We start from the raw sequence: 18,930 nt of genomic DNA, 5'->3' as shown, positions 1-18,930 counted from the left end.
CCTTACCGATTAGGCCCATTACCAACATGTAGAGGCTTTATTTTCTCGCCATGAAGATGATGATGAGGAAATAAAGCATCAAAACATTGATATTGTCTGCTGTGGCTGTGTCTGAATTCTAACCCCGTGTGCCGCTTTCAAGAATTATATATATATATATATATATATAATAGCTGTTCTGCCCGTTCTTCGCATGGGAGGTTCTGATTTTCACTGTTGTACATATAAATGAGTGTTAATAATTTGGTAAAGCTATAGAGACATACATTTGAGACTTCTTAATGTAAGTAAATATTAATCCATGGTTCTTGACATTACACGGGGAGCACCGATGTCAGGTACAGTTTTTGTCATTTATAACATTCTATATACTGGAGGTGCAATCCAAATTTTGATTCGATTGTCCATTTGGGCGTTATCGTTCATGATTAAATGGAGAGAAGGAAGGTCGCACAAGTCTTCTGTTATTTTGAATTGACCCCCTTAGATATTTTCTGTTTTATTCATATAAATAGTCTTTAATGGGGGGTGCTACCACAGGCAAGGTAGGATAATCTGTATACAGGAAGAAAACAAGATTGCCATATAGTGGTGCACGTTAATGCTCATAATAAAATTGAACTTTTAATTCATATTATTAAAAAGAACATTGCGAAATATAGGATAAAATAAAGAAGTGAAAGAATAGAAAAAGTGTTTAAAATATGTGACTTCCCACACACAAGGCATCCGCAAGCTATAGTTCTGTATGCCTATTATAGTATGTGTATATCCTTATATTTTCTTGTGCTTATTAATAAATATTATGCAATTATCAGTACATATCCTAGGGTTCCACAGAGATTTGTGTATTGATTCTTATTTGCAGTATAACCACTGTACTAGGGTATATGTTACAAGGTATAACTATATTTAATCCCTATACTGAAGAATCATCACAAGGCTCCCTAAGTGACCAATTTTATCACAGAGATCCCCAAAAGAATCAGTCTCAATAATTATATAACAGCAGATCTGGGTGACCACATTCACCTAGTATTATGTATCCTTCCTGGAGGACTAAGCTTTGGTATAATCAAATATGGTAAGTGTTGTGAAAAAGGTGTGTATTCTTTCACCCCAAAGACAGTTACCAGTGAGTTCAATAATTTATATCTGTATAGTATAACTCATTAGGGCTGGTGTGTTCCAATAGGACGAACGGTCTTTGCTTGACTATATTCTTAAGATAAATACTACCCAGCTAAATACAGTTCATATTTCACAGATATCCTGCTGCATAAAAGGAATCATTGTGAGTAATTTTGTCATGTCACCAGTTAGAAAAATATATAATACAGTGCTGAAAAGCTATTAAATATTATTGCACCATATATGTGTCCTTTATTAATAGAACGATTATACAGTCTGGCTGTGGCTCATATATTACTATAATTACTTTGATATCATGGCTTATAAATGTTGTTATACCACATTTAGATCCTCTATCAACAGCACAGTTCTGCAGTTTAGTTGTAACTCATATGTTGTTACAAATGTTTCAATGTTGTAGCTGGTTCTGTGGGATTAGTTTCCACCAACACAGAGCAAACAGCTCTTGAGAGATGCTTTCATAATGTCTCTATCATTGATTATAGCAACATAGTTACACATTCTGACTATGACTCATATCTTGCTGTGAGTGTTTCAGTATTGTAGCTATTTTGATGAAACCCGTTTCCATCAACACAGGCAGCTATTCGTGTGTATTATTACACCATATTTATGTTCTATATTGGCCACACGATTTGCTGTAAGTATTTTAATGTTATAGCTGCTTCTTGTAATATTAATTTCCATCAACAATAACAGCGGCTGTTAGTAAATATTTTTGGTTTTATTTTTATTTTTTCATTTTTTCACCATATCCATGTCATTTACTGGTGACACCGTTGTATAGTCTGACTGTGATGCATATGTTGCTGTTACTATTATGACTCCTTTAGAAAAAGTATATACTTTCCATCAGCATAAATAGCTGTTATATTCGATTTTATATTTAACTTCAGGATATAATCTATTATTAAATAGTCAGTGTAAGTTATTTAATATATTCCTTTTTTATCACACAGAAATATACATATATCTCTTCCACCCTAATGGTTAACACAATGTTTTGCTCCTGTGGACAGAGCTAAATACGGGGTATTCTGTTATATGTGTAATAAATACTACGTATCACATTACCATATGTTAAGTGCAATAGTGAGACCATTAGCACATAGAGGCTCAGAAGAAGCAACTGCGAAACGTGCGTCAGGCCTCCCTGTGCACACAGCGTCCACCATTGTATAATGCCAATATAATAAAAATATCTCATATGCACTCCCAGAAAGGAATAACTATTTAGAAAGAAAATGTGCGGATAGAAATGTGTATTAAGATAGAAAGTGTGTACTAAGATAATCTTGTGCATTACAGCAATTAATGAGTCAATAACTTGGGCTACCATTTGGACACTTTGTCTCCCACAAGGGCACCAGTATATGGATAGGAAATGTGTATCTAGATAGTCCTTTATATAATAGTGGTTCTACGGGTTAAATTTCAGACCACTGTTTTCAGTATAGAGCAAAGACATAGACACTGCGCAACACCATTTAGTAACAGCAGATCTCCCCACACGCGTGATGTCCGACAGTGTATGAGACAAATACAATACTAAACAGAACATTTCATGCATACCTCTGGAAGGAAATAGCTATCTGGATATAGTACGTGCAACTGGAAACGTCTTATATATTATAGTAACATAACGCAACAATAGTTCAGGCACGATCCTGCTATACTTCTTGTTGGACAATACCAGAATGTGTGTTTCCAGATAGTCTCATATATGAGTAGGGGCTCAATGTGCTAATGGTCTCACTATTGCACTTAACATATGGTAATGTGATATGTAGTATATATTACACATATAACAGAATACCCCGTATTTAGCTCTGTTCACAGGAGCAAAACATTGTGTTAACCATTAGGGTGGAAGAGATATATGTATATTTCTGTGTGATAAAAAAGGAATATATTAAATAACTTACACTGACTATTTAATAATAGATTATATCCTGAAGTTACATATAAAATCGAATATAACAGCTATTTATGCTGATGGAAAGTATATACTTTTTCTAAAGGAGTCATAATAGTAACAGCAACATATGCATTACAGTCAGACTATACAACGGTGTCACCAGTAAATGACATGGATGTGGTGAAAAAATGAAAAAATAAAAATAAAACCAAAAATATTTACTAACAGCCGCTGTTATTGTTGATGGAAATTAATATTACAAGAAGCAGCTATAACATTAAAATACTTACAGCAAATCGTGTTGCCAATATAGAACATAAATATTGTGTAATAATACACACGAATAGCTGCCTGTGTTGATGGAAACGGGTTTCATCAAATAGCTACAATACTGAAACACTCACAGCTCAGCGCTCATCACTAAGCAAGATATGAGTCATAGGGGGTAATTCCAAGTTGATCGCAGCAGGATTTTTGATAGCAACAGGGCAAAACCATGTGCACTGCAGGGGAGGCAGATATAACATGTGCAGAAAGAGTTAGATTTGGGTGGGTTATATTGTTTCTGTGCAGGGTAAATACTGGCTGCTTTATTTTTACACTGCAAATTAGATTGCAGATTAAACACACCACACCCAAATCTAACTCTTTCTGAACATGTTATATCTGCCTCCCCTGTAGTGCACATGGTTTTGCCCAGTTGCTATCAAAAATCCTGCTGCGATCAACTTGGAATTACCCCCATAGTCAGAATGTGTAACTATGTTGCTAATCAATGATAGAGACGTTATGAAAGCATCTCTCAAGAGCTGTTTGCTCTGTGTTGGTGGAAACTAATCCCACAGAACCAGCTACAACATTGAAACATTTGTAACAACATATGAGTTACAACTAAACTGCAGAACTGTGCTGTTGATAGAGGATCTCAATGTGGTATCAGTAGCGGATCTTGCCACGGGCAAGCAGGACTTTTGCCCGGGGCGCCGCCTTCCGGAGAGCGCCAGCGCCATCCGGAGGGCGCCGCACCATGGCAAGATCCGCGGCAGCTGTGCCCCCCGCTGCCGCTGCCCGCTGTCCCGCTGCCCGCTGTGAAGGGAAACTAGACGCTACGTGTCTAGTTTCCCTTCGTGGAGAGGACCTTTACTGTAATGATGTGCGATGCGCGTTGACGTCATCGTGCACCGCACAGCAAAGGTCCTCTCCACGAAGGGAACTAGACGCTTAGCATCTAGTTTTCCTTCGTGGAGAGGACCTTTGCTGTGCGGTGCGCAATGATGTCATCGCGCACCGCACATCCTACTACAGTACAGGGGGTGTAACTGACCACGCCCCCTGTATGAAGCCACGTCCCCTAATGCCACCCAGGGCGCAAGAAGCCCCGGAACCGGCCCTGTGTGGTATAACAACATGTATAAGCCATGATATCAAAGTAATTATAGTAATATATGAGCCACAGCCAGACTGTATAATCATGCTATTAATAATGGACACATATATGGTGCAATAATATTTTACAGCTTTTCAGCACTGCATTATATATTTTTCTAACTGGTGACATGACAAAATTATTCACAATGATTCCTTTTATGCAGAAGGATATCTGTGAAATATGAACTGTATTTAGCTGGGTAGTATTTATCTTAAGAATATAGTCAAGCAAAGACCGTTCGTCCTATTGGAACACACCAGCCCTAATGAGTCATACTATACATATATAAATTATTGAAATCACTGGTGACTGTCTTTGGGGTGAAAGAATACACACCTTTTTCACAACACTTACCATATTTGATTATACCAAAGCTTAGTCCTCCAGGAAGGATACATAATATGAGGTGAATGTGGTCACCCAGATCTGCTGTTATATAATTATTGAGACTGATTCTTTTGGGGATATCTGTGATAACATTGGTCTCTTAGGGAGCCTTGTGATGATTCTTCAGTATAGGGATTAAATATAGTTATACCTTGTAACATATACCCTAGTACAGTGGTTATACTGGAAATAAGAATCAATACACAAATCTCTGTGGAACCCTAGGATATGTACTAATAAGGGAACAAAGAACAAGACACAAACAATTGCTGATAATTGCATAATATTTATTAATAAGCACAAGAAAATATAAGGATATACACATACTACAATAGGCATACAGAACTATAGCTTGCGGACGCCCTTTGTGTGGGAAGTCACATATTTTAAACTTTTTCTATTCTTTCACTTCTTTATTTTATCCTATATTTTGCAATGTTCTTTTTAATAATATGAATTAAAAGTTACATTTTATTATGATTATTAACGTGCACCACTATATGGCAATCTTGTTTTCTTCCTGTATACGCGTTATCGTTCATGCAACGCAAGCTACGCATCGGTAATGATGTTATTATGTCAACCCCCTTTTTATCCCATTAGGGGAGGTTTATTAACATTCTAATTACATAGTTTTCCTAATTCTCACCTGAAGAATGCCAATGTGACATTTCAGCTTCCTAACACATTGGGAAGTAAGAGAATTTATAGTGATGAGTCTGTCAGTGAGTGAGTGAGGGTTTTCGAATTTATATATATATATATATATATATATATATATATCAGTAATGTGCGGTGAGGTGAATGGCTGGGTAGGCACATATGGCGATAGGTCTGAGTGCTGGGAGCCTGTCTCACCCCCAACTTACTGTAACTTTCCCCTCACTACACCAAGCTACAGTGTCCATTGATTCTCCTACTTGCATCCCTGTGTCTTCTTTCCCTGTTGCTGCTGCTGTGGGCTGAGCTCCGATCTCTTTACACTACATTGCACTTCCTAGTCACATAACATACTGTAGGCATCTATCAGTGTATAGCCCCGCCCCCACCCTCAGAGGCATGCCTCTATTAGCAACCTTTTTATGCAGCAATACTGCCCGTGGTGTGGCCCCGCCCCCACTCTGTAAAGCAGTATCTGACTGTAGAACCTAGGCAGTGCTGCTGCTGCCTCATCTCTTGTCTCCCTGCAGTTCCAGGGATCTCCACAAAGCTGGTGAGCGTCAGCTATAAAAATGATTACAAAACACAAAGAAAATGTTTATGTTATCAATATCTTTGTTTTATTCTAGTCATTTTTAGATCAACGGCCAGGAGTATAGCAGAGGTATGGCATGGGAGGCTGTGACTGCTGTGACTGGAGTCCCGCAGTGACGGCCCTCTAGTGCAGGCATAAATCATTCGGAAAATGGCTGCCATGGCCATTTCGGAGTGATTTGCCCATGCGCACTGGAGATGTCCCCGGGAACAAGGTGCAGGCGCCATGTTCCCGAAGACCTGTGAATGCACAGTAGACACTGGCAGTTTGCCAGAGTCTACTTGCTGCCGGAGAGGAGGGAGCCCGTGGATGGAGGCTGCATGCGTTCCCCTCCTCTCTGAAAATGCCCCTGCATATATATATATATATATATATATATATATATATATATGTATGTGTGTGTGTGTGTGTGTGTGTGTGTGTGTGTAGACAAAATATATGTGTGCTAGAAACTACCTGTGCACATGAGTAAAATTGACCACACTTAATCCAAGAAGCAGTCTCTCAATCTGACTCCTTAATTCTCAGGGGATTGGCAGCACTTGGTCTTTTCTGTTCTAATTAGACTGCAGCTCCCGACTGTAATGGGCCGTTCACACTGGGTGACTGGCCGCCGAGCTGCCCAACAGCTGATACGGCCGTCAGACGACCCAGCGGCAAGGAAGGGGGGGTGATGGGGGGAGTGAAGTTTCTTCACTCCCCCCGCCACCCGGTTCCATAGCACTGCATGCTAATATGGATGAGATTGTCCATATTGGCTTGCTGGTATGAACGAGCTGGAATCAACAATGAATGAGCGCGGGGTTGCGCATCATTCATCTTCGGTACCTACACACTGAAAGATATGAACAGTATCTCGTTCATTGATGAACAAGGTCGTTCATATCTTTCAGTGAAATCTTTAAGTGTGTAGGGCCTATTAGAACGTCTCAGGATCCTTTGGGATAGCTGTATCTTAAAAGTGATTAATAGAAGGATCGCTCCATAGTACAAATCAGTTTATTTTTAAAATTGAGCAACTAGAGTATTGCTTGTACCAAATATAGCAGAACTGTGTACTCAATACCACATGACAAAATATATAGTACCACACTACGGCAATCTCCACCACTTCCTCCGTGCTCACTGGAATCGGGACCACACCATGCTGTCAGCCGGACCTCCAGTCATAGCCTCACCATCACAGAGTACTCGAGCACCAGAGCGGGAGCTCCAGGATAGTTTCGACACCAAGCCACGCCTCTACGCATTTCGTCAAGGAGTTTGTCAGGGGGCTGGCTTGAGTGATGTATTGGAGACCTTTTAGACCAGGGATCGGGAACCTTCAGCCCTCCAGCTGTTGTTAAACTACACATCCCAGCATGCCCTGCAACAGTTTTAGCATGGCCAAATAGCAAAACTGTAGCAAGGCATGCTGATATGTGTAGTTCAACAACAGCTGGAGGGCCGTAGGTTCCCCATCCTTGTTTTAGACCCACTAGCATCCAATTGGCTGCATATACATTCCGAACACTATAAAATATCCAAGCTAAACAATCCTATCTTTAATAGCGGTAGTGTCTGATAATGTGTTCATAACATAAAATCTATATGAAGAAACCACTTATATATGGAATTATGATGCATATAATGTAAAAATTTCAATACTTACAATGACTATAAAAAGTAAAACCGTAAATGCTAGCAACGGGAATCACTAGAAATAATAATAAACCACCTTTTATTATTCTCAAGCAAAGTACTTCGGTATTAGAACTCAAATGGAACTGGCATTAGTTCCATGTATAATTATATATCATAATATGTGTTAGCAAACATTTGGAGCTGGAGCGATCCATCCCCTCTAATACTGCTAACTAGAGATGAGCGGGTTCGGTTCTCAGAGAACCGAACCCCCCCGAACTTTGCCTTTCGAGTCCGGATCCGAGCCAGGCTCAGATTTTCCCTCTTGACTTGGAAACCCGAACGCGGCAAAACGTCATCATCTCGCTGTCGGATTCTCGCGGGATTTGGACTCCATATAAGTAGTTGCGCGTCGCGGCCATTTTCACTCCAGTCTCGGACAGTGAGAGGACGTGTATTCAGTGTGCTCAGTGTCTGTTTATTGGGGCGGAAAGTGGGGTGGCATGTGTTGTGCTGCTCTGTCCAGTCCATATATCCAGTGTAGCTGTACAGTGGTGCTGTGTTGTGCAGACCAGTCCAGTGTAGTCAGTGTATTGTGCTGTATCAGGCCAGGCAGATACATCCAGTGTAGCGGTAAAGTGGTGCTGTGTTGTGCAGACCAGTCCAGTGTAGTCAGTGTGTTGTGCTGCATCAGTCCAGCCATTCAGTGTTGGTGTTCTCTGCTGCCATATATCAGTAATTCCAGTATATATATCAGTAATTCCAGTGATGATATACGTTGCTGCTATATATATCCACTGCTGCAGTATAACAATTATAACAACCTGTTGGGCTGCATCAGACCAGTGGTAGTGTCCTGTGTCATCAGTAATTCCAGTGGCGATATATGCTGCTGCTATATATCCACTGCTGCAGTATAACAATTATAACAACTTGTTGGACTGCATCAGGCCAGTGGTAGTGCCCTGTGTCATCAGTAATTCCAGTGACGATATACGCTGCTGCTATATATCCACTGCTGCAGTATAACAATTATAACAACCTGTTGGGCTGCATCAGACCAGTGGTAGTGTCCTGTGTCATCAGTAATTCCAGTCATTCCTGTGACGCATATTGTCTCTTATAACTCCCAAAAAATAATGGAGAACCAAAATTTTGAGGAGAAAATAGGGAAAGATCAAGAAGAACCACTTCCTCCTAGTGCTGAAGATTCTGCCACTAGCCGTGACATAGACGATGAAATGCCATCAACGTCGTCTGCCAAGGCCGATGCCCAATGTGATAGTAGAGAGCGTGTAAAATCCAAAAAGCCAAAGTTCAGTAAAAAGAATCAAAAAAAGAAATTTAAATCATCTGAGGAGAAACGTAAACTTGTCAATATGCCATTTACGACACGGAGTGGCAAGGAATGGCTGAGGCCCTGGCCTATGTTCATGGCTAGTGGTTCAGCTTCACATGACGATGGAAGCCCTCATCCTCCCGCTAGATAAATTAAAGGAGTTAAGCTGGAAAGAGCACAGAAAAGAACTGTGCGCTCTGAGATGGTATCACAAATCCCCAAGGAGAGTCCAATTGTGTCAGCGGTTGCAATGCCTGACCTTCCCAACACTGGAGGCGAAGAGGTGGCTCCTTCCACCATTTGCACATCCCCTGCAAGTGCTGGAAGGAGCACCCACAGTCCATTTCCTGATATTCAAATTGAAGATGTCACTGTTGAAGTACACCAGGATGAGGATATCGGTGTTGCTGGCGCTGAGGAGGAATTTGACAATGAGGATTCTTATGGTGATGGGGTTTGTTTAAGTCAGGCACCAGGGGAGACACCTGTTGTCCTTGGGATGAAGAAGCCCATTGTGATGCCTGGGCAAACTACCAAATAAGCCACCTCTTCGGTGTGGAATTATTTCTCCTCAAAACCGGACAACAGGTGTCAAGCCATCTGTTGCCACTGTCAATCTGTAAAAAGTAGAGGTAAGGATGTTAACCACCTAGGAACATCCTCCCTTATATCTCACCTGCTGCGCATTCATCACAAGTCACTGTCAAGTTGTGAAACTTTGGGTAAGAGCGTAAGCAGTCCACTGACACCTAAATCCCTTCTTCCTCCTCTACCCAAGCTCCTGCAAGCCACACCACCAACTCCCTCAACGTCAGCTTGCTCCTCAGTTAGGAGTGTGCGTAGTACTGCAGGCAATGTAACTGTCAAGACTGAGGAGTCCTCTCCTATCCGAGATTCCACCGTAGGATCCTTGAGTGGTACACCTGCTTTTGCAGCCGCTGCTGTTGTTGCTGCTGGGAGTCGATCGTCATCCCAGAGGGGAAGTCAGAAGACCACATGTACTACTTCCAGTAAGCAATTGACTGTCCAACAGTCCTTTGTGAGGAAGATGAAATATGACAGTAGTCATCCTTTTGCAAAGCAGATAACTGAGGCCTTGACAGCTATGTTGGTGTTAGAGGTGCGTCCGGTATCCACCATTAGTTTAGAGTCACTTAAAAAAAAATTTGAGGTACTGTGTCCCCGGTATCAAATCCCATCTAGGTTCCACTTCTCTAGGCAGGCGATACCGAGAATGTACACAGACGTCAGAAAAAGAGTCACCAGTGTCCTAAAAAAATGCAGTTGTATCCAGTGTCCACTTAACCACGGACATGTGGACAAGTGGAACATGGCAGACTAAGGACTATATGACTGTAACAGCCCACTGGGTAGATGTATTGCCTCCCGCAGTGGCACCAGTAGCAACATCTTGCAAACGCCAACTCATTCCTAGGCAGGCTATGCTATGTATCACCGCTTTCCACAAGAGGCACACAGCTGACAACCTCTTCCGGAAACTGAGGAACATCATCGCAGAATGGTTTACCCCAATTGGACTCTCCTGTGGATTTGTGATATCGGACAACGCCACCAATATTGTGCGTGCATTACATCAGAGCAAATTCCAGCATGTCCCATGTTTTGCACATACAATTAATTTGGTGGTGCAGAATTTTTTTCAAAATGAGGGGGGTGTGCAGGAGATGCTGTCGGTGGCCCGAAAAATTTCGGGACACTTTTGGCATTCTGCCACTGCGTGCCGAAGACTGGAGCGCCAGCAAACACTCCGGAACCTGCCCCACCATCAACTGAAGCAAGAGGTGGTAACGAGGTGAAATTCAACACTCTATATGCTTCAGAGGATGGAGGAGCAGCAAAAGGCCATTAAAGCCTATACATCCACCTACGATATAGGCAAAGGAGGGGTAATGCACCTGACTCAAGCGCAGTGGAGAATGATGTACGTCTTGTGCAAGGTTCTCCAACCCTTCAAACTTGTCACACGTGAAGTCAGTTCAGACACTGCCAGCTTGAGTTAGGTCATTCCCCTCATCAGGCTTTTGCAGATGCAGCTGGATAAATTGAAGGAGGAGCTAAGATGGAGCGATTCTGCAAAGTATGTGGGACTTGTGGATGGAGCCCTTCATTTGCTTTGCCAGGATTCAAGGGTGGTAAATCTGTTGAAATCAGAGCACTACATTTTGGCCACCGTGCTCGATCCTAGGTTTAAAGCTTACGTTGTATCTCTCTTTCCGGCAGACACAAGTCTGCAGAGGTTCAAAGACCTGCTGGTGATAAAATTGTCAAGTCAAGCGGAACGTGACCCGTCAACAGCTCCTCCTTCACATTCTCCCGCAACTGGGGCTGCGAGGAAAAGGCTAAGAATTCCGAGCCCACCCGCTGGCGGTGATGCAGGGCAGTCTGGAGTGAGTGCTGACATCTGGTCCGGACTGAAGGACCTGCCAACGATTACTGACATGTCTACTGTCACTACATATGATTCTGTCACCATTGAAAGAATGGTGGAGGGCTATATGAGTGACAGCATCCAAGTAGGCATGTCAGACAGTCCGTACATATACTGGCAGGAAAAAGAGGCAATTTGGAGGCCCTTGCACAAACTGGCTTTATTTTACCTAAGTTGCCCCCCCTCCAGTGTTTACTCTGAAAGCGTTTTTAGTGCAGCCGGTTACCTTGTCAGCGATCGGCGTAGGAGGTTACTTCCACAAAATGTGGAGAAGATGATGTTCATCAAAATTAATTATAAAGTCTTCCGGGAAGACCTTTACCAGCAATTGCCTCCAGAAGGTACACAGGTGATTGTGGATTCCAGTGGGGACGAATTAATACTCAGTGAGGAGGATGTACACGGTGAAAGGGATGAGTAATCGGAGGATGATGATGAGGTGGACATCTTGCCTCTTTAGAGCCAGTTTGTGCAAGGAGAGATTGATTGCTTCTTTTTTGGTGGGGGCCCAAACAAACCAGGCATTTCAGTCACAGTCGTGTGGCAGACCCTGTCGCTGAAATGATTGGTTTATAAAAGTGTGCATGTCCTGTTTATACAACATAAGGGTGGGTGGGAGGGCCCAAGGACAATTCCATCTTGCACCTCATTTTCTTCTTTGCATCATGTGCTGTTTGGGGCCTATTTTTTTAAATCTGCCATCCTGTCTGCCACTGCAGTGCCATTCCAAGATGGACCAGGTGTTTGTGCGCACACTTGTGTCGCTTAGCTTAGTCATACAGCCACCTCTGTGCAACTTTTAGGCCTAAAAACAATATTGTGAGGTGTGAGGTGTTCAGAATAGACTGGAAATGAGTGGAAATTAATGTTATCGAGGTTAATAATAACGTAGGAGCAAAATTACCCCCAAATTCTTTGATTTTATCTGTTTTTATGGTTGTTTTTTTTAAAAATCATCCAGATCCAAAACCAAAACACGAAAGGGTGGTTTTGGCAAAACCAAGCCAAAACCAAAACACGAAAAATGGAATTAGAACCAAAACCAAAACACAAAACACGAAAAGTGCCAGCCGCACATCTCTATAACAGCGAGTAGCTCAGTGAAGCCGATTTGGATTCTTATTATCCATTACATTTCATACTCATCACCCTGCTGGGTGACTTTCCAATATATTAATATATACAGTAGGTTAAGATTCCAATGAGCATGGAAGAAGTGGAGGAGATTGCCATAGTGTGGTTCTGTATATTTAATGTCATGTGGTATTGAGTCCACAGTGCTGCTATATTTGGTATAAGCAACACCCTAGTGGATCAGTTTTCATCTTTTCTTGTATTTTAAGAATATGTATATATATATATATATATATATATATATATATATAAAATTATTTATTACCAGTTATTTATATAGCGCACACATATTCCGGCAGCGCTTTAAAAAGAATATTTGGCCATTCATATCAGTCCCTGCCAATCTATAGTCCCTACCACATGTACACACATTCACGCTAGGGTAAATTTTTGTTGGGATCCAATTAACCTACCAGTATGTTTTCGGATTGTGGGAGAAAACCAGAACACCCGGAGGAAACCCACGCAAGTACGGGTAGAACTTACAACTCCACACAGTTAGGGCCATTGGTGGGAATTGAACCCATGACCTCAGTGCTGTGAGGCTGTAATGCTAACCATTACACCATCAGTACTATATCTATCTATCTATCTATCTATCTATCTATCTATCTATCTATCTATCTATCTATCTATCTATCTATCTAATCTATCTATCTGTCTATCTATATATATACATATATGAAAAATAAAGTCGCGCATTAAAACAATATAGTCTTTGAGATATATTAGTCCAAATGTATTATTGCAGCAGTCCTCCTTCAGGAGTAAACCTGTACTCCTCAGCACATGTGAAAAAGAAAACAATGGAGGGCGCAATGGTGAGTGTAATAATCAAAAGTAATTTACTGGCAAAGTATTCACTCACATACTTTTAAAGTAAAAGGTAACCAGCGCAGTGTAGACAGCTCGTGTAGCCTCGGGATAGCATACACCGATGCACAACGTTGCTTTCTGGATACCAACAGCCGCTGTGGACATCCAGCCGCACGGACTACAAACGGACCTCACACGCCGTTCATCCGGGCACTGGATACACGTCACAAGTCCTGCTGGCTGCGCCCAATGCGTTTCGTCACGGGACTTCGTCAGGGGGTGTGGCTAGCACCATTACAACACGCAATTTATATCCAAGCAGCATAATTGATGCAATATACATACATAATTAAAAATCTACAATAACAGCAGCATAAAGAACATTTATACACAACACTGAAACATATTATAAATACAATATCATAATACATATTAAAACCAAATTGCTTAGTTTATTATAAACAGCGTACTGAGATACACACTATATAAAATCATCTCAATTGACAAGGATAAACTAATTGATAATTGGCGCACCTCCTGAAAACGGTCAAGCACTTTTACTTAAACCGCATACAAAAGGCTGATGAGAGAAGGTTAAATTTATATGAATATTTATGTACCATCATTTAATAATACTAATTGATAACAGGCTCTAACCCCATTTACTCATACTACCAGGGTTTATTAGAGCACCACGATTTAACGGGTATGGTCAGCCTTTTGTATGCGGTTTAAGTAAAAGTGCTTGACCGTTTTCAGGAGGTGCGCCAATTATCAATTAGTTTATCCTTGTCAATTGAGATGATTTTATATAGTGTGTATCTCAGTACGCTGTTTATAATAAACTAAGCAATTTGGTTTTAATATGTATTATGATATTGTATTTATAATATGTTTCAGTGTTGTGTATAAATGTTCTTTATGCTGCTGTTATTGTAGATTTTTAATTATGTATGTATATTGCATCAATTATGCTGCTTGGATATAAATTGCGTGTTGTAATGGTGCTAGCCACACCCCCTGATGAAGTCCCGTGACGAAACGCATTGGGCGTGGCCAGCAGGACTTGTAACGTGTATCCAGTGCCCGGATGATCGGCGTGTGAGGTCCGTTTGTAGTCCGTGCGGCTGGATGTCCACAACAGCTGTTGGTATCCAGAAAGCAACGTTGTGCATCGGTGTATGCTATCCCGAGGCTACACGAGCTGTCTACACTGCGCTGGTTACCTTTTACTTTAAATGTGTGTGAGTGAATACTTTGCCAGTAAATTACTTTTGATTATTACACTCACCATTGCGCCCTCCATTGTTTTCTTTTTCATATATATATATATATATAGTATTTTGATCCATGTTTTTTTTATGGGCTCTGCACCCTATACTGGAATTCAGAGAGTGCTGCATCTGTGTATATATCCTCATATGTTTTGTCATCATGCAGTTATATCACTGATCAAACTAAATGGGTTTTAGTGATAAATATATGGATTATGAGATAGAGTCACCATTATTATCTAATTTATTCACTTTCTAGCTACACCTATGGAAAACCAGTACATGGATCTGTTAACCTTACAGTCTGTCTTGTCACTACTCACCATGCTTGGCAAACTGACAGCAGCAGTGAAGAAGATGGTGGACACTCAGAAAAATGCATAAAACTACAGGATGTTAAGGTGAGAAATGCCGGCTCAGGATTAGTGCAGAGGGATTTGCAGAAACTAAAAAATCTAAGTAGTCATTGTGATTTGTACAGAAATGATTGTTATTCTTTGCCATCTGATACATTTATTGAGAAGCAGGATCATCTACAGCAGGGCTGGCCAAACCGGTCCTCGAGATCTACCAACAGTCCACATTTTCCAGACCACCTAGCTGGTGCACAGGTGTAGTCATTACTAATTAAGATGTGCTGCATTCATTCCTAGCTGACAATTCTACAGATCTCCAGGAGGCCAGGAAAACATGAACTGTTGGTAGATCTCGAGGACCGGTTTGGCCAGCCCTGATCTACAGTATGTGGTGTAACTTATAGCATTCATAAAGGAAGTGTCCAGATTTATTTGACATAATACAGGTTGAGTATCCCATATCCAAATATTCCGAAATACGGAATATTCCGAAATACGGAACTTTTTGAGTGAGACTGAGATAGTGAAAATTTTGTTTTCTGATGGCTCAGTGAACACAAACTTTATTTAATGCACAAAGTTAGTAAAATTATAGTATTAAATTACCTTCTGGCTGTGTGTATAAGGTGTATATGAAACATAAATGAATTGTGTGTATGCACACAAACTTTTTTTAATGCACAAAGTCATTAAAAATATTGGCTAAAATGACCTTCAGGCTGTGTGTATAAGGTGTATATGAAACATAAATGCATTCTGCACTTAGACCTTGGTCCCATCACCATGATATCTCATTATGGTATGCAATTATTCCAAAATACGGAAAAATCCGATATCCAAAATACTTCTGGTCCCGAGCATTTTGGATATGGGATACTCAACCTGTATAATAGTTATAATGTATTATAGATGTCCTGTTTTCAGGTATTTTTGTTCTCCTAGACACTGGGATCACAGCGGAGCAGTGTAGTCATTTTTTCTTGACTACCTATAGTGTATCATGGCGGTCGGTCTCAGCTATTCTAGAGATTATTATATGTTTACTGTTTACATTTGTATGAACCACATTGCCTCTGGCTTGTTGTTATTAAGCAAAATGCTTGGTTGCTGCAAGGGTGCTCCCTTCACTGGCTGCCCCACCCCACCCCATCGCACCCCCTATATATTCTTTGCTATAATCCCAAAACAGCAGGGTGTGACTGGCCGATTGGCACTTCTGACAAATACAGTTGGATATCTGGAAAGTCTCTTAACTTGAAAGCCTTTTATCTATGTACAAGCTATATATAATTATAAACTTGGACCACTGCAGCTAAGCAGATTTATGTATATGTTATACTATTACTGATAGCTCACAGGCTAGAAGTCTGTATATGGTACATGAGGATTAGTGTTCAAATCCCTTGATTGGAGTGTTATATTTTAATGGAGTGGGAGAGGCTTTTCACCGCAGATATTGCACTACAGGGAAATTGATGATCACTGCTACCCAGAAGCCAGCGGACTAGAGTATGTGAGTTCCCCAGCATCTCCACCAAAGTTGTGTTCATCATGTGGTCAATTCCGGCATCAAGTAAGAGTGCATACACAAATGGACTGCTCCTTTGCGGGGGTCTGTACTAGTTCTAAAACATGCCCCATTCCACCTCTGATACAGGTTGTTGTACAGATGGGAGACAAATTGTTAGACTTCGGCTCTGCTACTACCCTGGTACAAAGGGACTTCTTTTCCCCCAGAGTTGTTTTTTTGACCTATGAGTCAGTTTGCATCTGTTGTGTGCACTGGAATGTTCAAGCCTATTCTCCTATTTTGGTCCCTTCAATAATCTCAACTTGGATACTGGTTGTTGCCTCACTCACAAAATGTGGACCAGGAGTAGGCCCTGTTTCCAAATAACCCTATGGTAGACCTCCTATATACCCCTATACATTTGTGTATCTCCTTTCCAATTACTCGTCCACCCATTTAGGATTCCCTTAGGGTTCTGAGAGGACATGGTTCATACCACTTGGTTGCTTTCTGTAACGGCTACTGCCCATCATATTCATGATCTCAGTGTCTCTGCATAGGGTTGTAGGGGAGTTGCCACACTATCTAATTTAATGTCTACAAATTCCAATTTTCTCAGCTCCAATTTCAATTTGGACTCCCTTCAAAAAATATATAAATATTTGCAGATATGTCATTGGAACACTAGTGTTATGAAAACAGTGCTTCTTTTCTGACCCTTCTGATACTCTCCTCAGAAGTAGGAATGTTGGACGTGGAAAAGATTTTTGGTACAGGCACTTTCTAAGGGGTATCTCCCAGGAGGAATATCCCTCTCAATTGCAGCGGGAATCAGATCTAGCCTCTACCCTCTCTCCTCAACAGTGGGAGATGGTCTACCTATCCATGCACTACATATCCCTATGCTATGACCATTTAGAACTACAGGTTAAACTGATCCATCATGACACCAACCAAGTTGTATTAAATGTTACTCATAAAAACCAGAATATGCTGGCATAACTGTTCCTGCATGAGATTTTTTTTTTTTGCAGGTATTCTAGGCTTGACCTCACATGAAAAGCCTTTGGCATGACATTTCAGGCCTGATCTTTACAGTCATAAATCAAGATCTAGTGTAATTTCCCACCTTGTTGTACTTTTTCCAAACTACAATTGATAAGTTTTGTGACATAGCTTCATTGCAATCCAAAGCAATATTACTCAATTCCAGAAGAATCCCCAACTGGCTCCAGAGCACTACTAAAATTATTTTCACTATTGAGATGGAGACAGGATACCATACTCCACTTCTGCTTCCTCTCCAAATGGTTCATATGGCACAAGTACTGCATGTTTCTGATGGTGAAGGGGCTGTTTCTATCCAAGTGTCCCCTTTAATCCCATTATCTGTATCTTCAACTCCTCCATGTTTTTTTGCTCTATTTTGTATTTTTTTTCCTTCAGTGCAGTTCATCTGTTTATTTTTTAACGTTCAGTGGTTCACTCTTCCTTCTATCTTCAGTAACATTTTCCACATGTTAATATTTGGAAATTTATTTGATTAAAAAAAAAGTCAATGATAAAATGTGTTAGTAATGATGAATGTACCAGTACTCTATCACGGAATATGGGAAACATACACTGTTAGGGTTTCCTCAGGACTGAAGTTGGGAAACACTGTTCTAAAATGTTCTAAGAACTATTCTAAGAACATCGCTTGATAATTCTGTGGTGTGTGTGTGTGTGTGTGTGTGTGTGTGTAGAATATTTTATTTTAAATACAGCACTGAATGGATGGATAGGTAGTGGATGGTTGCTGGATTGATGTATCTATGTAGATCTAGTTTAGCTTAATTACCTTTTTTTACCAGCTTCACATTCCCTAGTATAAATAAAGAATTCTCAAGAGAATTAAACCCTGGGTACATCTGAACACCCGGAAATACCCCCAATGGAAAGGCACTTTGTATATGAGAAATAAATATAAAGAGCTGGGCTCAAGTTCTCCACTAGATGTGGGCTTGGTGTGTAATACTATTTTTCTGTGCTAATCCTATTTATATCTTTGTGGTATCTAATCTCTGATAGCTAAGTCTTATTGACAACTATCCTGGCTGACAGAATGTCCAAATTTCTGCCCTCATATTTTCTGACTTTAAAACATTCTGATTAATCCATTGTGGCATACAATCTTTTCTTTCCTTTTAGCTACTTTCCATGCTCATTTTAATAGTATTGTTTGCCCACCTTAATTTCTTGTTTTTTCTCCCTTGGTTGGGCTTTCAAAAACTATACCATCATGTTCC

The 18,930-nt window shown here is 40.8% G+C and overlaps 1 protein-coding gene across 1 annotated transcript in view; it reads left to right on the top strand.

Annotated features, from left to right (window-relative positions):
• The window catches only part of LOC135056657 (alpha-2-macroglobulin-like), a 221,455-nt gene that overhangs the window by 33,504 nt on the left and 169,021 nt on the right, over nucleotides 1–18,930 (top strand). The window contains exon 8 of the mRNA XM_063962103.1: nucleotides 15,036–15,177. Within this exon, the coding sequence (XP_063818173.1) occupies nucleotides 15,036–15,177 (142 nt within the window). The remainder of the gene's footprint in view (nucleotides 1–15,035; nucleotides 15,178–18,930) is intronic.

Source organism: Pseudophryne corroboree, chromosome 3, assembly GCF_028390025.1.
Source record: "Pseudophryne corroboree isolate aPseCor3 chromosome 3, aPseCor3.hap2, whole genome shotgun sequence".
Lineage (NCBI taxonomy): Eukaryota > Metazoa > Chordata > Amphibia > Anura > Myobatrachidae > Pseudophryne > Pseudophryne corroboree.
Note: the sequence above shows the minus strand (reverse complement) of the source record. Positions and strands in the feature narration are given on the sequence as shown.